The sequence below is a fragment of the Nerophis ophidion genome, linkage group LG06 (assembly GCF_033978795.1).
Source record: "Nerophis ophidion isolate RoL-2023_Sa linkage group LG06, RoL_Noph_v1.0, whole genome shotgun sequence".
NCBI classification, from domain to species: Eukaryota; Metazoa; Chordata; class Actinopteri; order Syngnathiformes; family Syngnathidae; genus Nerophis; species Nerophis ophidion.
The window spans coordinates 48,866,607-48,889,383 of record NC_084616.1 but is presented as its reverse complement, the minus strand read 5'-3'; the positions used below and the strand labels follow the sequence as shown (position 1 = coordinate 48,889,383).

Below are 22,777 nucleotides of genomic sequence, written 5' to 3'. Positions count from 1 at the left end.
TGTGATGGAATTAAGGAGCATGAGACAACACGTGTTTGATCAAGAAGACTTAATGGAGTCTAGGATTGAAAATAAACTTTATTCCCTTGCAGTTTACGAGGCCAGTGAGGTATGATTTTTTCTAATATGTATGTTAAATCAATGTGGTTTCTTTTATTGGATGTCAGATTAATTGTAAATTCTGTTTTCTTATTTTATTAGTTCTGACGGCATTATATATTTAGCATCGTTGGTAACGTGAAAAAGGCGTGGCTGAAATAAATGTCTTAAGCCTTGATTAAGACCTCGGAGGGAGTAAAATATGTCACAGCAAACTTCCTGGAGTGAAGTGAAGTCACCAAAGTAAAGACGGATGAAAACGTGTTTTTCAGATTTTTATTGAATAGGACATGTTTCACTACATAAGACCAAAGGGCATCACAGACTGGGACCCACAGTCTGTATAAGTGAATGAGAATAAACATTAAGTATTAAAAAATGACACTACTGGGTGGATTTCACTTGATCATTTCCTACATGTCATAAACGTCAGCAGTTACCTGCTTGAGGTAGAAACAGTAACTTTAAAAAAAACAAAAGACCAATCACACGTCCGACTGTTTTTACTGCTGCACTGAATAGCAGCTTAACAGTGTACAACTGAGCAGATATTAAAGATACACCGAAGGCTGACAGAATGAGGAAAATAAACAAATGTGCCTTAAACATCAATTGACGGATGTTCAAATGAATACAGACAACAACACTAACGCAAACACACACAACGTTTACTAGAGTACTTCATGTTGTGTTCCTGACTTCACTCACAGTTGGATTCAGCGGCCGTACTCGCCGTTTTCTGGTCTTTGTGTCGAAGGACTTTGCTCCGGTTGGACGTTTGTCTCGGGGTAGAACGAAACGGACGAGCAAAGCAGAAGGTCAGTGTGCTGCTGGAGCTGCAGTCGTAACTTCCATCCTGGTGGGCGAGACACAAAGAAACAATAGTTAAAATGTTATCAGTCGTGAGCTGATCAAAATGAGGTATTTTTCCAAATGACTACAAAGGGATATGTGTACTTTGAGGGAGAGGTGTCATTAGGTTGGAAGAACAGGAGGGGCGCAGCCCCCAGGAACCTCCAGGAAAACTGAAGCTTTTTGAACTTGGAAGACCTTTTCCTCAAAACCTTTTGGCACCGTGTTAGATTTAAACAACAAACACTGAATACATCTAAATGGTTGAACATGGAAGTTAAAGAAAGCTCCAGTCATCTTTAGAAAGCAAGAGATGGTCAAAACGCATAAGGACAGTGTTGCTGCATGGAAAAGCTTGGAGACTACTTGCAAACCGGGAAACATTGCAGAGATGATAGCGGTGTAAACAAACTTGCACAGAACTACAGAGTTGACCTGAATACAGAGTAGGTTCTGGTAGAAATAAACATTCTTGCCTGGAAAAAAGGGACTGGATGTCCACCTAAAGACATGTTGTCTGTGCACATCTTTTAATCAGAACTCCTTCATTTGCAAATTTTTTTTGCTTACAACTTGTTGTTATTTTATTAGAATTACACAGCAAATACTGAAGAAATCAAAATGGTTGAAAATCAATATTGTTAGTTTCCTTACTGTAATGGTCATTTAAGGCATTTAGACCACAGGTGTCAAATTCAAGGCCCACAGGCCACACCTGGCAAATAAAGATGGCTGATATGGACTATCACAAAAACCTGTCATTTATGGTGAAAATGATAAGAGTTAAGATAAAAACACCCATGGAACTCCACCTTTTTGACTATGAGTGTCTGTGCATCCAGTCTTCAGACCCCCAATACACTACTCTAAAATAACACTAAGGCTATACAACTACATCAATTGGGTTTAAAGTAGCACACCTACTGTAGCATTTGTATTATTAGATGAAATGCAAATTCAATTTTATATATTATGAAGTTTTACTTGAATTCACCACATTTTTTTTCCAAGTAGTTTTTTATCTAAAGTACCATCTGAGCGTATTTGTAAGTGAAATTTACCAGCGAGCACACCAGTCAGAGTGTTCTTTCTTATCTTTGCACTGACCTACGCATTGACCTGATCACTGACCTTATAACAACCTGCGCAGTGCCCTCAGATTGATATGTGCGATTAATCTGCATTCATACATAATTAATGCGATAATGTGATTAATTACATGAGGTAAAGTGTCAAAATTGACATCCTAAGTTATTTTAAATATTTGTGTGGACATGTGGGTTCCCTCCGGGTACTCCGGCTTCCTCCCACCTCCAAAGACATGCACCTGGGGATAGGTTGATTGGCAACACTAAATTGGCCCTAGTGTGTGAACGTGAGTGTGAGTGTGAATGTTGTCTGTCCATCTGTGTTGGCCCTGCAATGAGGTAGTGACTTGTCCAGGGTGTAACCCGCCTTCCGCCCGATTGTAGCTGAGATAGGCGCCAGCACCCCCCGCGACCCCATAAGGGAATAAGCGGTAAACATGGATGGATGGATTTAATCAACAGCCCCTCTGCTGATTGCAGACTAGTACTGCGCTACATTTGACCTCACCCTTCATGGTGTGCTCTCCCTGTGCTGGTACCTTGCCGTGGTGGAGAGTCCTGCGTGTCTCAATAACCCTTGAAAGCTATACCGGTGGGGGATCACACCCCTGGCAGGTTTAACCAGGTTTCGGGATAGAGGCCAGACAACAGTCAGCACCCGGTCCCCCAGGTTGGGGGTTGGGCGTGAGGTTAACAACCCCACCCCGTAAAAAAGCACCATGTTACAGAAACGACGAGAAGGAGCCATTCCGGTACACTACGGCGGAGAAGAGCGGGCGCATCCTTGGATGTATCTATGACGGAGCAAGGTGAAATCCAGCAGGAAGCCCGACCCCTGATTACCCCGATCTTCAAAACCAAAGCCAACACCAGAGTAAGTACCTGGAACGTGCGCACACCGTTACAGTGTGGGCGGATGGACCAGGTGCTGAAGATTATGAGGTACTATCGCCTGGACATCCTAGGCGTTAGTGAAATGAGGTGGACTGGGCAGGGGCGCCTCCTGATTGATGGAGCAACCGTTCTTTTCTCTGGGAAGAAAGACCACCATACCCATGGTGGTCCTTTCCAACTGTGCGGCGCAAACGCTAGTGGGATGGAAACCGGTGAATGAGCGCATCATCACAGCAAGGCTCTATACTAGACATGCCAAAGTCAACATCATGCAAGTTTATGCCCCAACCGAGGTTGCCTCAGAAGAGGACAAGGATGCCTTCTACACCCAGCTCCAAGCCATGCTTGATGAGATCCCCAGCTACGACATCAAGATGCTGATTGGAGACCTAAATGCGGAAGTGGATGGCGACAGAAGGGGCCTCAATGCCAGAGTGGGACCACACAGGTCTGCAAGCTCTACCAATGATAACGGGGAGAGACTTCTGATGCTAGCCAGCACCAACAGCCTCAGCATTGGCAACACGATTTTCAAGCACAAACAGATCCATAAGATAACATGGGTTTCACCTTGGGGCGGAACCCGAAATGAGCTGGACTACATATGCATTAACACAAGATGCCGTTCGTCACTGCTAGACATTCGTGCACACAGGTGTGCAGATGTAGGCTCAGATCACTTTCTTGTGGTGGGTAAAATCAGGCTGAAGCTGAAAAAGGTAAAAAAAAATGCAGCCCAAAAGACCCTACGCAGTGGAAAAGCTTGAGAACACCAACCTGTCGAGAAGCTATCGTGAGGAGTTAAGGAAGAAGCTTAAGGTACCACCACATCCTTCCATTGAGGAGCAGTGGAGTCTCTTCTCCTGTGCCATCACTGAGACTGCGGAAACAGTTTTAGGCAGAAGAAGGGGCACCAACAAAGGAGAGATAAATAACGGAAAATACCTGGAAATTGATTGAAGAAAGGAAGATGGCAAAGATGGAAAGAGAACAGAAGAGGAGGCTCCAATGCTGGAGGAGGAAAGATGAGGAGTACAGACGCCTGGACTGGGAGGTGAAAAAGAGCTGCAGGAAAGACAAACAGAGGTGGCTGGAGGAGAAAGCAAAAGAAGCACAAGAGGCAGCAGAGAAAAACAAGCCTAAAACACTCTACTGGATTGTGCGGGAGATAACCAGCTCCAGGAGCAGCTCCGGGGTGCCAATCAAGAGCAGGGATGGCAGGGCACTCCTAAGCGACGAGGAAAAGGAGGCAAGGTGGGTGGAGCACTTCAAAGAGGTTCTCAACCAGTCAACACCTCCCACTCTGTTTCTTTTTGATCGGGAAACACCAACCCCAACTCTGACAGTCACTTCAGAAGAGATAACCAGAACCGAGGTTGCCCAAGCAATCAAGAGCCTCAAGGACAGCAAGGCAAAAGGACTCGACAAGGTATCTGCTGAGTTGCTGAAGCACGGTCAAGAGGTGGTCGTGGACAGCCTCACGCACCTGTTCAGCCTGATCTGGCATGCCGAAGAGGTCCCTGCCGACTGGAGACTGGGGGTTATGGTGACGCTGCCAAAGAAGGGAAACCTCGCATATTACAACAACTGGCGGTGCATCACACTGCTGTCGATCCTAGGCAAGGTTTTCTGTAGTGTGCTGCTCCAACGCCTAAAAGACGAGGAGATAACATCTTAAGGGAAGAGCAACCCGGCTTCCGAAAGGGAAGGTCCTGCGCGGAACAGATCTTCACTCTTCGCATCATCACAGAACAGTGCCAAGAACTCCAGACACCCTTCATCCTCAATCACATCGATTTCAAGAAAGCCTTCGACAGCATCCACCGGAAATCACTGTGGCAGATCCTCCAGCTATATGGTATACCATCAAAGTACGTCAACATCTTCAGAGCCCTGTACCACAACTCCACCTGTCGAGTGAAAACCACCAACAGCACAACCGACGACTTTGACATTGTGACACTGCTTAGCCATTCCTGCGCTGCGCTCCAAAAATTGACCAACAATCTGCATGAGCAAGGGAAAAAAGTCGGCCTATGTATAAGCCAAGAGAAGACCAAGGCCATGACCGTCGCACAAGACCAAAACGTTCCACTGCTCACCGTAGGCGAACAAGGCATAGAGTACGTTAAGAACGTCACGTATCTGGGAAGCAACATTTCAAACACTGACGACGCAGAGAAGGATGTACAGACCAGAATCGGAAAAGCAGCAGGAGTCTTCCAACGCCTCCGGAACATCTGGTCATCAAAATCTATCAGTACGTCCACAAAGCTGCGCCTCTATATGTCAGTAGTCATCCCTACAGTGACCTATGCCTGTGAGACGTGGATGAAGACATCAAGCATTACTAACAAGCTGGATGTCTTCCACTGACGGTGCCTCAGATACATCTTGAGGATTTCATGGAGAGACCACATCACCAATGAAGAGGGGATGAGAAGGGCAGGGGTAGCACCATTGTCCGACATAGTCTCTGACAGGAAAAGGAGAATGGCTCGACACGTACTCCAATTGCCAAGAGAGAGACCGGCAAATGTGGCAATGGATTGGGTGCCAGAAGGGGGAAAGAGGAAGAGAGGACGGCCAAAGAAGACTTGGAGACAAACAGCCAAGGAAGACCTGAGAGAGATGGGAGTCAGCTGGCATGAAGCAAGAAGGGTCGCCAGTGACCGGAACAAATGGAGGGGACTCCTCGCCAAATGTTCCAACAGGAACGTGAGGAACTAAGTCTAAGGATAAGTAAGTCTTCATGGTGTGATTATTTGACAATTAATTCAAACAGATTAATTAGACATAACATACAATCACTTGTTCCGCTCCTTCCACTTACGTCTGCCATGAGGGAGCTCAGGCTGTGTGTTACTCCGTTATTCGCAGTGCTTTCTTTCTCTTTCTGCTGGGCTGCGACCACATCTTCCTTCTGCTTCATGAACCTGTGGTTTACGATTCTTGTTACGCTGTCACTCCTCGACAACGAGGCCGCAGAAGGCCTCACGGAAACACCCTCCAGGCTGCTTTTCGTCTTCTGGCCCGACCCCGGTACCGTTTTTTCTGCCCGGCAGCTCACTCTACGCAGGAACTCGGTGACCAGACCCCCTGCGGACTTGTTGGGGGGCTTGAGGCTCTGACACGGAGGCTCACAGAGATGAGGACTGCGGTTCTGTCCAGCAGCAGCTCTCGGACTAGTTTGGCGGGCCAACACAAGGCTGGAATGGCTCTGATGAAACCCATTTGACATCCGATCCCGCGAGGCAGATGCAGATGAAGAGCTCAAAGTACAGGACGCCCCAAATGCAGACTGACTTCGGCACAATTTAGGGGACAAGGTAGAAAGCTTAGGCCTCTCAGTTCTGCTTGTCAGTCTGTCCAATGAGGTGGAGATATGACGAGAGCGCGGCGACACCAAAGAAGAGTTGACTGCCCGTGAGGGACTGTTTCTCAATGTGGTGGGTAGGGGTCCTTCTGTTTGCAGGCCAACACTCACCAACTGTGGTGTCAATTGGGTCTGCGTACCAGAACAGACCACATCCACTCCTTGTCCCACTGTTCTTGTTCTGTTCTGCACCAGTGAGCTGCTGTGACCCACCTGCCTCTGACCCGCAGCCATCTCTTTCATGTCGTCACTCAGGTTCGCCAAAGAGCCGACACAGAGTGACGAAAAAGAGGTCAGCGGTGTGCACCAGGGAGACTGTGTGTCCACAGACTCTCGGTCACTCTCTGAGCTTTGCTTTAGCTGAGCCAGCTGGACTCTGCGCTTTGACGGGGGGCTGTAGTAAATGCGGAGGTTTGACTTCTCTGGAGCAGTATGACTCCTCTCCGTAGACATCTGCTCAAAGTTAAGATCTGGGAAGCTAAGCGGCATGATTAGGTGGTCCCACGTCTTAACCGGGTCCTCCCGGTCTAGTTGGGCAGCCTGCTGGCTCAGATAACACCAGTCCTTCCTCTTGCAGGCATGTGGAGAAAGATGGCGCTGAAGTCTCTGTCTTATTGAACTGCACAGTCTGTTAACACAAAAGTGGGGGAACCAGTGAACTTCCACTTCACAAACCACATCGACAAGATGGAAACGTACCAAACACTAACCTGTCCGCATTAGAGGGTCTTTCATCATTGACAGCACACTTAGCATGAAAAAACAATTAGATTGTTACTGAGCACGGAACTGCAGAGTGTATAATTCCACCTTTTCGCTATGTTCACATTCTGGGAGTAACAAAAAGCGTGATCATTGACTTAGATTGGTCAAATATAGTCTGGTGTTTTTAGACTACAACTGACCAATATACAAACCCTGTTTCCATATGAGTTGGGAAATTGTGTTGGATGTAAATATAAACGGAATACAATGATTTGCAAATCATTTTCAATCCATATTCAGTTTAATATGCTACAAAGACAACATATTTGATGTTCAAACTGATAAAAAAAAATTTTTTTTTGCAAATAATCATTAATTTTTGAATTTGATGCCACCAACACGTGACAAAGAAGTTGGGAAAGGTGGCAATAAATACTGATAAAGTTGAGAAATGCTCGTCGAACACTTATATGGAACATCTCACAGGTGTGCAGGCTAATTGGGAACAGGTGGGTGACATGATTGGGTATAAAAGCAGCTTCCATGAAATGCTAAGTAATTCACAAACGAGGATGGGATGAGGGTCACCAATTTGTAAGCAAATTGTCGAACAGTTTTAGAACAACATTTCTCAACGAGCTATTTCAAGGAATTTAGGGATTTTACCATCTACGGTCCGTAAAATCATCAAAAGGTTCAGAGAATCTGGAGAAATCACTGCAAGAAAGCGATGATATTACGGACCTTTGATCCCTCAGACGGTACTGCATCAAAAACCGACATCGGTGTGTAAAGGATATCACCACATGGGCTCAGGAACACTTCATAAAACCACTGTCAGTAACTAAAGTTGGTCGCTACACCTGTAAGTGCAAGTTAAATCTCTACTATGCAAAGCCAAACCCATTTATCAACAACACCCTGAAACGCCGCCGGGTTCGCTGGGCTCGAACTCATCTGAGATGGACTGGTGCAAAGTGGAATAGTGTTCTGATGAGTGCACATTTAAAATTTAATTTGGAAACAGAGGAAGTGGTGTCCTCCAGAACAAAGAGGAAAATAACCATTCGGATTGTTATAGGAGCAAAGTTCAAAAGCCAGCATCTGTGATGGTATGCTGTTGTATTAGTGCCCACGGCATGGGTAACTTACACATCTGTGAAGGCACCATTAATGCTGAAAGGTCCATACAGGTTTTGGAACAACATATTTTGTCATCCAAGCAATGTTATCATGGACGCCCCTGCTTATTTCAGCAAGACAAGTGTTACAACAGAGTAGCTTCGTAAAAAAAGAGTGTGGGTACTTTCCTGGCTCACCTGCAGTCCAGACCTGTCTCCCATCAAAAATGTGTAACGCATTATGAAGCGTAAAACACGACAGAGGAGACACCGGACTGTTGAACGACTGAAGCTCTACATAAAACAAGAATGGGAAAGAATTTCACTTTCGAAGCTTCAATAATTAGTTTCCTCAGTTCCCAAACGTTTATTGAGTGTTGTTAAAAGAAAAGGAGATGTAAAACAGTGGTGAACATGCCCTTTCCCAACTACTTTGGCACGTGTTGCAGCCATGAAATTCTAAGTGAATTATTATTTGCAAAAAAAAATAAAGTTTATGAGTTTGAACATCAAATATCTTGTCTTTGTAGTGCATTCAATTGAATATGGGTTGAAAAGGATTTGCAAATCATTGTATTTCGTTTATATTTACATCTATGACAATTTCTCAACCCCAGAAGGGAATAAGCGGTAGAAAACGGATGGATGGATGGACAATTTCCCAACTCATATGGAAACGGGGTTTGTAAGTCTATTACAAAGGTTTGTGTCACAGTACTGCTTTTTATTACTACAATTAATCTGGTCTAAAAAGAAGTGTGAACTGATGAAGCCTGCTGAAACGTATTTTTGAACAAACAGAACAGTTCAGTCGTGATTGACTGAATGTCCTGAGAATACAATGACCTGGATGAATGAACATGTAATCAGAAGCAGTATAGTGAGGCAAACACCAAACCTTGTTCAACTTTACAATGTTTTAACATCGGCATACTAAATTGTGCCTCACTTTGTTCACGTTTTTTCTCTTCACAAACTAGTAGATAATAAGGATTACTAAGGAGGAAGTGACATCCCCTGTACTCTTTCAAAAGGCCTTTCAGGCACCTGCACTTCTCGATGTCCCAAAAAATTTAACGCTATTGAATGGAGACAAGTCAAGGCGGACAACAGCAGCTCAGACTGAAGCTCGTCCCTGTCCCATTGATTGGCCTTCTTGCCAATCTGACACTGATTGACAGCATGCAGTAGCTGACCAATTAGCAGTAAGATGCAAGATAATAGCGAATCGAGATACTTGAGATAAAAATGATTTTAAAATGTTGGTGAGTGAGATCATAAACTTTTTCAAACACTGCTTTTGTAGAATTACAAATGTAGCTATATCGAACCAAGAAGAGAGCAGGCTACGGGGGTGCAATGTTCATCGGGGTTGTTTTTTTTAACTTTATACGTGCCAACTTTGATACGACAAACACCTTCGAGAAGCAAAAACAGCTTGTAAAAGTGTGCTTTATCCATCCATCCATTTTCTACCACGTGTACCTCTCGAGGTCACGGAAAGCGGGGTACACTCTGGACATGTCCCCACCTCATCGCAGGGCCAAGACAGATGGACAGACAAAATTCACAAAGTAGGGAAAAATTAGTGTTGCGATTCAACCTATTCTCAGGTGCATGTCTTTGGATGTGGGAGGAAGCAAGACTACCCTTAGGGAACCCCCAAAGTCACTGGGACAATATGCAAACTCCACACAAAGACCCTCAGCCCGAGAATGGAACCCAGGACCTTATCTCATTGTAAGATCCCAAACCCCTGTTCCATTGTGCTGCCCACATGATGCTTAATATGAAATTTAATACCGAACCTCGCTGCCTTATCTCCTCAGACTACAATGAAATAGGTGCAGAGGCCAAAATTGTATTCTTTATTCTTATTTCCTTTTTTTCCACTATGCTATATGTTGCACTCCAATAAATAAATAATTGAACATCTATGCTTAATAACATCCATCTAATTCTTCAAGCCAGACCAGCTGTCATAAAGCCTAATGTATCCCCCACTTCTGAAATAAAAATTTCGTTCCTGCTTATTCACATGAGCTGGTTATATCCAAACAGAATTTAGCTAGCTTGTTGCCAATGCTGTATGAATTCTGCTGGAAGCCTTTTGGATCAACATTAGCAGCAGCTGTGCAGTGTGAACGAACGGAAAACATTCAGTTGATAGACTGTTGTGATAGCCAATAAGATCAAGATTTGTTGACAGTACCCCATCCAGGTATCCGAATGTTAAACGTAATTGTGATTGATGAGTGTCCAATCACAAGTTGTGATTTGCGAAAGCAGGAAGTAGCACTGCAGCCGTACAGAGAAATCACTGGGATGAAGGAGAGCAAAACGTTGATTAGGTGGCAGATATAACTTTGCAAGGCCATTTACAAGAAGAATATTTAAAGAGAAACTAAATCTTGTGAGACGAGGTTGACCGATCCCGGAAGTGAGCTATACTGAAATGGTTTGTCTGCCACTTCCACTCGAATCAACCAACCACGAGCGGTACCACTGGCTTATATGGCATGGGATGGGTGCTACAAATTGTGAGTTCAACTATTTTATTTCTTCACGTTCAATATGTTTTTTACGATTGTAAAAATTTTGACAGTCCCACGTAAAATATGTTTTAATTGCTGATATTGGTTTATTGATTTTTAAATGCGCCAAAAAATAGCCCATTTGTACAATGTTGAGGTGGATCACTGCACAGTAGTGTGCAAATGTGTTTCTGTGTAGTATTTCTCTAGCCGTGGTCATACAGTGACACAAATTATGGTATTTTGAGAGGTATAGTTGGCCCTGCGATGAGGTGGCGACTTGTCCAGAGTGTACCCCGCCTTCCGCCCGATTGTAGCTGAGATAGGCGCCAGCGCCCCCCGCGAACCCAAAAAGGGAATAAGCGGTAGAAAATGGATGGATGAGAGGTATTTATTGAAGTCGGACTAAGCAGGACATCACTGAATGCATAGGTGGGAAACACTGCATGAGCATATAAAATATAGTTTTGAACAAGAGGACAATGTTTTCTCTGTGTTTTCTACTCAGCGGATTGTGTTTGAATGCTCCTGGCCTGCTTGGCCGCAGCTACTACATGAGATTAGCCCCAATACTCTGGCAGGAGTCCCTTGGTGGCGCTTGTTGAACCGTCAAGAGGGCTCCCAGCCAGAGACAGATCACCAGCAGGACATCCCGTTGTGTTCTACAGTACAGAAAATCCTCACCTCAGCTGCTGCCTTGGGGATCACACTGGCCTTGCTGTCAAGCGTTTCCTCCTGGAGCTCAGCACTGAGGCTTTCCAATAAACCCCGCAACACAGTTAAGGTTTTCACTTGAGCCTGAATCAAATAATTTCACATATGGCAGAGCTTAAGCACATTTAATGGTAAAAGTCTGTTAGTGTATCTCCATTTACCTCTTTTCCTTCTTGACACCACTGTTGAAGAATCCACAGAATCTGCATGGACAATTGCATTTTGGGCTCTTTGCAGCTGTGGACCAGGTCAGATTTGGATGGTGACCCTTTCACTCTTTGTTCTGGCCTCTCCAGCTCGGCAGCGTGGAGATCTTGAACACACTCCTGCTTTCTGCGTATGTCTCCATAGCAGTCCTGACCTTCCTTGTGAGAAGAGTTGTTGTCAGTTACAAGCACCTCCATCCTTGTGATAAAAGTTTGCAGCATGGCCTGTAGTAATTTCAGAGCCTCGTTCAAAGGCCCTGGAAAGAATAACGTCTGTGACGGTGGTAAACCATTTGAACTGCCGTCTGTTGGTGAGGTAAGCACACAAGAGGGAGATGAACAATGGCCCTTTTTGGATGGAGTCATCATGAGTTGGATTGCAGAACTAAAAACGCAGGCATGATCCCTCAGAGCAACGAGAGCTGAAAAATTGTTTGCAGTCATTCTTTTCAGGTCGCTGTCTGGTGTTTGGTTGTTGACGCTCTCTGATGGATCCCACTCGCCACCTACAGGACCTTCTCTGGTGATGTGACAAGAAGGAATCTGTCCTTCAGGCTGTGATTCATGACTACAGAGTGAAGATGTCTCCATTAAACTTGCTTTTTCGTCCTGCTCCTTCTCATGCACTACACTTCTCATCCTCTGACATCGTTGCTTTCTGTTCCTCCTCAGAGTGGAAGGTGACAGATGTTCCTCCAAAACATTCCTATTCCCCTCGTCATCCACTTCTCCTTCTTTGTCTCTCAGGTCGTTCATTTCTGCTCGCAGCCCACGATTCTCCACCTCCAGCTCTACAATGCGGCGACTCAGGAGCATTGCCTCCTCTTCCACCAGTTTCAAGTGAACTTTGACCTCCGCTTCCCTGGCATGGGCGGACCTCTGTTTGCCTTCAGATGACTGGGCGGCCTCTATGTCACCGTACACTGAATGGTACCTAGCCAGCTGCTCGTGCATGGCCTCACTGTCTGATACCAACTTGGTGAGCTTCTTGCACATGACAGCCAATTCTTCTTTGGCAAAGTGGAGTTGGCACTTGAGGTCATTCTCATCCTGCAGTGAAAAAACGATTACTGGAATATACTTGGAACTCCCACAGGTCTGCAGCCATACATGAACAAGATAAGAAGAAAGCAAACCTCCATCTGTTGAGAGAGCCTCCTCTCGGCTTTATTAGGTGCTGATCTGAAGCTTCGCTTCTTCAAACAGCTCTGAGAAATTAAACAAAACAAACTAATTATATTAAAAAAACAACACTCATCATGGAAAATGCTTAAAGCCCATGAAGGACAGATGTGCAGGACTTCTCATTTTAAAATTAGAAGAATGAAGGTGCAAATTCATTTAGGGATAGGTACCAAATTTGGTACTTTTGTAGGTATCAACCGAATTCTGTTGCTACTACCAAGTAACGTAAAATCAAATGCTTGATCGATATATTGATAGATCGATCGAATGGATTTATATTCCAAAATTTCAAGTTCATTGATCTGTGCTGGACAAGTTTGACGTCTGGAAGATTGGTATCGATCTAAAATCGTTTTAAAAGGGAATCGATCAATTTGACCAAAACTAGGAATAGGAAAACCTTTTATTCAAATCGGCAGACTTCATACAAAGCTGAGAACTTTTATTGGTAATAATGTAAAACGTTAAGTCTATTATTGTGTCTGTCTCTGGCGTCATACACACAAAAATGGCGGATCGCTAATCGCTACAATGGTTGAGAAAGGTCACGAACACACACACCACAAAATATATAAAAAATTACAGTCAAAAAGCTGTCAGATACAACACGGTTGCAAAAGCCACAACAAATACAAACAACACGACACAGTAATTTAAAACTGCTACACAACTTTAAGCCACAAAAGACGGGACCGCTACATCGGAAGTGACAGCCAAGCAAGTTAGGCAACTCTGGAACACAACAGCAGGACAGCCAAGGATAAGTCATTTTATCAGAAAGAAAGAAATACAAGAGATGGATCAAGGAGGCTATGGAAATTAGGAAGTTAGGACCCAACACCATCAACAGGGATGAGGGGGCAAACACGCCTCTGCACACCTGACACGCTGGCCATCATCGGCAACACCAGGGCAGAGAACAGATACTGTATGGCCGGGTCGGGGAACTTCTACTGTTAAAATGTTGGTTACTGTAAATTTATTGAAAATTGCTTGTAGTGTTTGATGTAAGAGAACAGGTTGCCTCTTGTTCATTCAACCTAAAGTGTTGGTTGTACTCTATTCAAACAGGATGTGAATGCATTGGCCTTTATTGGTTGTTTACTTACTTGTTGTATCCATAATTCATTTACACATGTTTTCCATGAAATAAATAACAGGAACATAAGAAACTTCACTTGCAGTGTCCAGTATCCAGTATTTATTTGACAGTCACAATATTATTTTTTTGCTTAAAAATAGTGAATCAATTTCAACTCACTGAATCACATCGAATCGAATCATTCTTAAAAAAAAAATGACATCGTCCCTGAATCGTATCGGCAATCACAAATATCAAGTCAAATAAAATTGTTGATAAAACAAATCATTACACCCCTAAATGGTACCATATTTTGATAACTTTGCTGCACATGATGTAATGTCGGGTTACAGGCTCCGGCTCAAGCACTTGGCGGGCAAACAGGAATATTTGCAGTGAACTAGGTAGGGTTGATAATTTCCATGCTAACAAAGTACAGCTCCACTTTTCACAAAGCGCTAGCTCAATGCGAATTTACATAGGTATTACGTATACATGCTACTGATTGGCATCAGTACTTTTAAATAGATTTCAACACCTGTAAATTTGGTACTGAAAACTAAGACTGAGATGCGCGTTAGAATCAAACAGCTGGTATGTAATGTATGCCAGGGGATTACAAATGAAAACTAGCCTTCTGGCTAATTCTGGCTTTTGTAACCATGTGCAGTCATATGTTTAATGAAATTGCATTGTCCCGTTTGACATAAACTAATCTTAATCTTAAAAAATACAATACTTACAGTACAAACATTTTGTATGGCTCAACGAAAGTCAAGACGGCATATTCATCTTTATGGAAAAAACTACTAGGAAATAGTGAAATGAATGCATACTTGCAAATGAGGCTCAGAAGTGTCAGAAAATATATAACAACTGGACAGCACCGTTATGATTATTAGTTCTTTAACAAACAGTATATTGTATTATTAAACTAGTTAAAATGTATTACCCCATGCACACACACAATTATACAAAAACAAAGGTGCTGTATATACTGGTATCAACTCCCAAGTACCAGGAATTGGCACTGCATCGGTTGAAATAGACACAGGAATTCATTTACAGCTTTTCAGATCGCTGTGGCATCAGTGGAACCATCCATCCCTGAGAAACAAAACTACAGTATCACCGGGAAGCAACCTGAAAACTTACATACAGGCGAACAAACAATCTAGCTCAAGTCACAAAATATTTGCAAAAACATCAAACCTTAGGATGGACTGAGATTTGTCATAGATTGAGATTTCCATCATGATTGATAGAAATAAGTGCGAGCCAGTTGGAAGTGAATGACTTCATCTTGAATTCGAAACATGTGAAGAATTCCAGCAGCGTCTGTCGCCCACAATAGTCCTACTGACCTGGTAGGGATCAGACTGTTTATAATAGTCACCATTAACAGGAAACATAATCTCTTTCAAGTCGATATTCAATGCAGTTTTGTTTTGACGTGACGTTTTGCATTGTTATTATCAGGTAAGTGCAACTGAACGTTTCTTTTGCAGCTCACTATAATGGCACTAACAGGTTTACAGACATTACAGGCGCAGTTTGAGAGTCGCCAATCCTCCTTCCCTGTGTTTTAGGCTCCTGGATGAGGTAACCTAAGTGGATTTTCTCCGCCATAGGATCAAACTAGCAGCTGTCTCCAATGAAAGGACCAGACTGAGCACAGAATCCTGGATTAAACTAGACATGTGCCATCGGAGCGCAATCTCACCGACAACAAGGACAGAAGAAAACTGAAGGTTGACACTATGAGGGGGCTGACGGTACTTCTTTCGAAAAACACTTTCGTTGATGTTTGTAGGTCACTGTGTCTGCATGCCAACCGCCGCCTTGCTGGAAGCCACAATATATGCTGATCCCGATTTAGCCAAGCTTAAATGAAGCAGAAAAGCTCAGGTCTATTTTAGTAATCTCTCACTTGCTTCCACCCTCTACTCCTTTTTCTCTGTCTTTTCAGCAGAGGACGTCAGCTGTGCTCTGAGTTCAGACTTCAGCATACCAGGCGGCTGCACCCTATCAAGGCACCGGGCAGCTGCTGGTCCTACCCTACCTCCGAGTGTCGTCTGACGCCCTTGGGATGAGGGGGACAGCTGGCTGGGATAGGCACAGCTGGCAGGGGGTCACCATGTACATGCGAGATGACCATACTTAATGGTGACATATTTAGATCCAACACACTTAGTTTAGTTAAAAAGTTGCACCTCTCTGGCTTTTTCCAACTCAGCCTGCAAGACGTGCTTGGCCACCTCCAGTTCCTGTGTCTTCTCTCGTAGCATTTCATTCTCCCACTCCAAGTGACTGTTCTTCTTCTGCACGCCCTCCAGCTCAGTGTAGAGCCGCAGCGACACACTCTTTGCAACCTGAAAGCAAAGCCAATGACAGAATGTTTTGCGCTTGCATTTATCACTTGTGAAAAACATTCAAGGATTTTAAAACCTATTTAGAACACTTCCTTGTGGACTATGTATTGGATATGCTTTGGTGTAAATTTCGCATGAATAAGTTACTTTTTTAACCCTGTTTTGAGTCCGTCAGATGTTAAATTCTGGAAGTGTTACCAGATAGCAAACGATACCACGCTCCACCCTCTCCAAAAGTATTACCTTTTGAAATGTGCACTGTTTGAATGTATACCTTAAAGTCGTCGCCGCTATTTTTTTCCTTCTTCGTAAATAATAAACGCATTGACCCGGTCACACCAATAGCATTAGGTACACCCGCACACTCTCCGATCGATTCAGACTCTGCATTAAAAAAAGCTGCTTTAACGCATTAATGTTACTGCATGTCATACGTCTGTGTTATTGTCCGCATGCCACGATTATATAAAAATAATACTTTATCCTACCTTTTTTTGTTTTCAAAACCCTACAAACATAGGCATCCAAATTGTGTGCAAGCTATATTGGGTTTCACTATAAAGCGCTTTGAGTCACTAGAGGTAAGCACTATATAATACACTTCACTTCATTTATTAGTCAGAAAAGACTAAATTCATCATACTTCCCCTTTAACATGTATTAGTTCATGTTCATAACATTGATAAGGTAATTCCAGTGAGGTCCACTATGTGCACCAATGTACATATTAGTCAGATTTTGCAATTTGCTCATAAAGGACAAATCACACAAAAATTAAAAACAAGGATCATGATGAAGAACTAATGGATTTTCAAGCAGGATGTGTTCTAACACTCATGGATGATGCTTCTGAAGGATTTATATTTATGAAAGCAATGTGTTTAGTGATTGGGGGTAGTAGTGGTTGACCAAAAAGCCAAGGGAGTATTTAATTTGTGAATAACTTTGATTTATATTGCGCTTTTCTAAACACTCAAAGCGCTCCCAGAGAAGTGGGACTCAACATATATTCCCACCTGGTGGTGGTAAGCTACATCAGTAGCCACAGCTGCCCTGGGGTAGACTGACGGAAGCGTGGCTGCCAGTTTGCGCCTACGGCCCCTCCAACCACCACCTATCATTCATTCAACATTCATTCACCAGTGTGAGCGGCACTGGGGGCAAAGGGTGAAGTGTCCTGCCCAAGGACACAACGGCAGCGATTTTTTGGATGTCAATAGGTGGGAAGTGAACCTGCAACCCTAAGGGTTCTGGCCGGCCGCTCTACCCACTACGCCATGCCGCCCCAATGATTGAAGAAGAGTTGCCTGACCTTGATATCATGCTCCAAGTTCCTGACCAGTTCTCCGTCCACCTGCCCGGTCTGAGCCACTCGGATGCTGCGTCGCTCAGCCTTGCGGAGGCGGTACTGTAAGATCCGGCAGGTCTTGTTGGCTTGCTCCAGCTGATGCCGCAGGTCCTGAAGATGGCATAACTCCTCCTCCTGGAACATGTCACGCATTTCCAACATCTCACAGCGCAACTCCTCCACCTCATCCTGGGACAGACACCATACAATGCTCAGAAACCAACACCAACCATTGTCTATATTAAAAAAAACCTTGTTTTATCCATCCATTTTCTATGCTTATTATTCTGTTCATCCTAAAAGGGAAGCTTGGGCCTTTCCCAGCTGATTAAGCGTACTTCAGGTCTCCAGTCAATGCTGCCTATTTAATCCATTATGCTAGCTAACTAGAAAATCATCTAATGTATGTATCTAGTTTAGGGGTTCTAAACACTTTTGACCTCGGCGCCTAACTTTCTCACGACAAAGGGGCCCGGGGCCTACTCAGATATTAACATTGAATTAATAACCTAACTCTTGATTTTAATTCTCAATAATTATATCTACCCTACTTAGTTTATAGCCTTGGCAATTTATATGAAACCATGTGTTAATCACAAAGAGTATTATTTATTTAACACATAAACCTTAGGCTTAGGTCAAGCTAATTAGAAAAATAAGTACAGTAATAACTAAGGGTGTGGGGAAAAATTGATTCGAATATGAATCGAATCGAATACGTTGTGCGATTCAGAATCAATTCTCTTTTTTTTTTTAATCGATTTTTTTTTTCCAATCAATCCAACAAACCACTACACAGCAAGACCATAACAATGCAATCCAATTCCAAAACCAAACCTGACCCAGCAACACTCAGAACTGCAATGAACAGAGCATAGGCGGTATAGCTTGGTTGGTAGAACGGCCGTGCCAGCAGTTTGAGGGTTGCAGGTTCGATACCCGCTTCAGCCATCCTAGTCACTGCCGTTGTGTCCTTGGGCAAGACACTTTACCCACCTGCTCCCAGTGCCACCCACACTGGTTTAAATGTAAAAATTAGATATTGGGTTTCACTATGTAAAGCGCTTTGAGTCACTAGAGAAAAAGCGCTATATAAATATAATTCACTTCACCTCACTTCAATTGAGAGGAGACACAAACACGACACAGAACAAACCAAAAGTAGTGAAACAAAAATGAATATTATCAACAACAGTATCAATATAAGTTGTAATTTCAGCATAGCAGTGATTAAAAATCCCTCATTGACATTATCATTAGACATTTATAAAAAATTAAAAAAGGAACAAGAGTGTCACAGTGGCTTACACTTGCATCGCATCTCATAAGCTTGACAACACACTGTGTGCAATGTTTTCACAAAGATAAAATAAGTCATATTTTTGGTTCGTTCAATAGTTAAAACAAATTTACATTATTGCAATCAGTTGATAAAACATTGTCCTTTACAATTATAAAAGCTTTTTAAAACAAATCTACTACTCTGCTAGCATGTCAACAGACTGGGGTAGATCCTGCTGAAATCCTATGTATTGAATGAATAGAATACAACATCGTTTTCAATCGAAAAAATAACGTTTTTGAATCGAGAATCGCGTTGAATCGAAAAAAATCGATATATTATCAAATCACGACCCCAAGAATCGATATTGAATCGAATCGTGGGACACCCAAAGATTTGCATCCCTACTACCCACCAAATATAGTGCTTAAGAAGGTACTTAAAAATTCCTGACAAAATATTATTGCACATATAATGATGATGTGCTAAAATAAATAAAATAGGTTAATGATAAATATATTTCTTAAGTTACTTGTTAGTAAAATGAAAATGAAAATGAAAATACACGTTCGCCACCTTGGTCATCATTTTTGCGGTTAAGAAGCTTCTCTATGACTTCAGCTCATAACTTCTTCTGTTTGTTTGATATTGTTGTTACTGCCACATGTAGTGGAAAAGTGTATTACAAAGCTGATGAAGAGATATTTTTTGGCGGCCGTCTAAGGTGTGGTCGCAGCCCAAAAAAGGGCCCTGGCCTAAGAAACACTGATCTAGTTCAATTGATAATCTTCCTTTAGGAATATTGTACGTTTCAAGCCTCTTTGTACCATATTGTTATTTAGGACGCGCCATAAAATGTTCTAATTTCTAGTAACCCCTGTTGCATTTTCTTAATACTGATCAGCTGGCTTTCAAAGTTAACGAGTTAATATGTATTTATCCGTTATCCATTATCAACCAAATAAAACATTTTAACGCAGTTAACAAATTTTGCAGCGCAGAATGATTCAAATGTCCTGAAACGTTGCTATCAACACATTTTGGGCAGTTTGTCCAAGTAGCATTACTGTCATGCTTGCACAAATAGACAGTTGACACGCAAGCCTACAAGCGCCGATCCCGTAGGTGCTTTAGAGCCCGAGCACCCACGTGGGATTGATGGCAACTTTCAATCTTTAAAATAACTTTTGAAATATCATTGTTGTTGTAGTTAATTTTGTTTCGTCCGTTTTACAAAATAATAAAGCCACAAATCATATGGGATATTAATTTCGCTGAACATCTTTTTTTTTGTTTTAATACACACACATTGAGCACTCACTGGGAGAAATGTAGGTCGGCACCTATGCCCTAACCCAATGGTTCCCAACCACCGGTGCGGGGACCAGTACCGGTCCACGACGCATTTGCTACGGGCCACACAGAAACATCTAGTTACCGGTAATTTACAAACTACTGAATTTTCTTCAGCTTAACTTTTGCCTATCCCACTAAACACACCAATAAGCTTGTTAATAGATGTATATTACGATTCCTTTATATTACAACTTCAGCGTTATAATGAGTTGATTTTTCATGTTCATTTTTTTTCTGTTTTTATCTGTCACATGTGGAAAGCCGATCCGTGAAAATAATGCATATACAGTAAACCGGTCTCTGATGGAAAAAAGGTTGTGGACCTCTGCCCTAATCAACGCGTTGGTCCTCTTGATGGTAAATTTGACGACCAAAAAAAGACATGAAAGAACCGTCGACCAACAAAGTATTATGTACGCTCTGAGGCAGATATTCTCATTTTAAAATAGAACATTAATAACACAAAAGGATTAACAGATCCACATTTAAATGTATACATGTTTATGAAAAACCAGACAGTCTTGTTAAGATGTTTAAGGTGTTAAACAAACACGGTAAATGGGTTGAATGGTAAATGGATTGTACTTGTAGAGCACTTTTCTACCCTTTTTAAGTAGCCCAAAGCGCTTTGACAGTATTTCCACATTCGCCCATTCACACACTGCGGCAGGAACTGCCATGCAAGACGCCATCAGGAGCAAGGGTGGAGTGTCTTGCCCAAGGACACAATGGACGTGACTAGGATGGTAGAAGGTGGGGATTGAACCTGTAACCCTCAGATTTCTGGCACAGCCACTCTACCAACTTCGCCACTCCGTCTCCCAAACATATCAAGAGCAGTAAGTCTTTCCTCATGCAACACAATATAGATTAAAAATAAATTAGATGTGATTGTGATTAATTCAAATTAATGCACTGCAATTGTGTGATAAATCTAAATAAAATATAAAACATAATTTCACAACACCCGCTGGCCTCCTTATGGACTGTAATTTAGCATCCATTGGCCGGGCGGGTGACCGTGGGTAAATTCTGCTATACTTCATCAAAAATAAAATTCGGTTTAAATGAAACCTATAGAATGCACTTACTCTCAAATACTCGTTTTCGGACCTCAATTCGTCCACTTCTCTAACCAAGTCATCCGTTGTTTGTGCCATCATAAGGTGCATAAATGCCCCAGAAGAGTTGTAGAAGGTCATCGCCCCTGCAGGAGCACCCATAGGTGGGCAGCAGCTGGCCCCTGTTGCTTCAGCGTCTCTGCCGTCAGTGTTCGGGCTCTGATAAGCTCTTCTGTCCGTCCACTTTAATTTGTTGTCGCCGGTGGGAGAGTCGCGCTTGTTGCCCTCCGAAGTACAATCGGAGATTTCCGAGCTGCTGTCGGAGGAGAGTTTCCCTGACAAGCATCCCGAGTCTTTGCTCAGGTCCTCTGAAGCATTACTGGCGTCCGAAAGCTTTCTTGGAGCAGCAGAAGGACTCCTCTGGCACTCTGTCACCGCACTTATTGACACACTTACCGGACGTTTTGCAACACTTTTAACCTCTTTCCCTTTTGGCTGGCTGCAACTGTGGTTGTCTTTTTTCCTCCTCGGGATGGTCCCCTGCTGGGTGTGAGAAGTCTTGGATGGCTTCTGGTTCCGAGGCGTGCTCTTTACGCACTTGTCGCCTTCTCTGCTCATCATGGCCACTATATGTGTTTTTTGTTTTTAACAAAGAAAAAACAAGTTTCTTCACTTCAGGGTGACCACGATGTCTATTAAAATGTACTTTAATGAGTGACTCACTCGACTTTGTAGAGCCACACGAATCCCCCCTCTGACTGGATTGTTGCCATAACACGCCGTAATAGTCGCTCAATATCACTTCCGGTAAATTATTTCACAATAAAACATGTTTTAGTCAGTTTCTGCAATGGTAGGAGATTTATTTTTCCATGTCTTCACATCGTTTATTTTTTGTGTTACATTGCTATGGTACTGTACTGCCAACTGAAATATTTGTGTGCAGTCCAGTTGAAATAAACTTTTATTTTTAAAATTCAATTTCTGATTAGCAATTGCTAATCAGAAATCGAATTTAATAGGAAATAGGATTTTCATGCAAATTACTCTTTGAACAGTTTGTAACCGGAATTTCACGTCAATGATTAATTACATTTGATCATTTAATGTAACTAAATATAGAATTTCTTTAAAATATTTGAAAAAAAAATGTTCACTGCATTTATTAGAAGATTGTTAGGGAAGAGAATACATCATGGACCAGTACAGAATCAGTTTACACAGTATAGTACATATTCCGTCCAATTGACCACTCAATGGTAACAACCAAATGAGTTTTGCAACATATGTTTAGTTCGGGGTCCACGATAATCCATTCATGGTACAAATACCAGCATGATTCCTTATTTGTCAGGATAGGTACAAACTGTTACATTCCCCCCAAATTACTATTAACCAAGATGTAGAAAAATAATTTCACTTAATCGTATTTCAATTGTCTGAGGGTATCTTTTATTTATTTTTCTATTTATTATTATTATTATTACTGTTATTACTATTATT

At 42.6% G+C, this 22,777-nt stretch overlaps 1 protein-coding gene across 2 annotated transcripts; it reads right to left on the bottom strand.

Annotated features, from left to right (window-relative positions):
* Nucleotides 1–361: 361 nt before the first annotated feature.
* LOC133554840 (protein SOGA1-like) lies at nt 362–22,094 on the bottom strand. Of its 2 annotated transcripts, XM_061904034.1 has the most exons (10): nt 21,998–22,094; nt 21,305–21,900; nt 17,540–17,764; nt 16,069–16,227; nt 12,726–12,797; nt 11,545–12,639; nt 11,354–11,467; nt 7,020–7,057; nt 5,767–6,937; nt 362–955 (listed from the first exon to the last, which is right to left on the bottom strand). In XM_061904034.1, coding segments are annotated over exons 1-10 (3,627 nt in total). In that variant the 5' UTR covers nt 21,999–22,094; the 3' UTR covers nt 362–799. The 2 variants fall into 2 exon arrangements, with proteins under 2 accessions (XP_061760018.1, XP_061760019.1); XM_061904035.1 differs by lacking the exons at nt 17,540–17,764; nt 21,305–21,900; nt 21,998–22,094 and adding an exon at nt 17,244–17,482.
* Nucleotides 22,095–22,777: the final 683 nt, after the last annotated feature.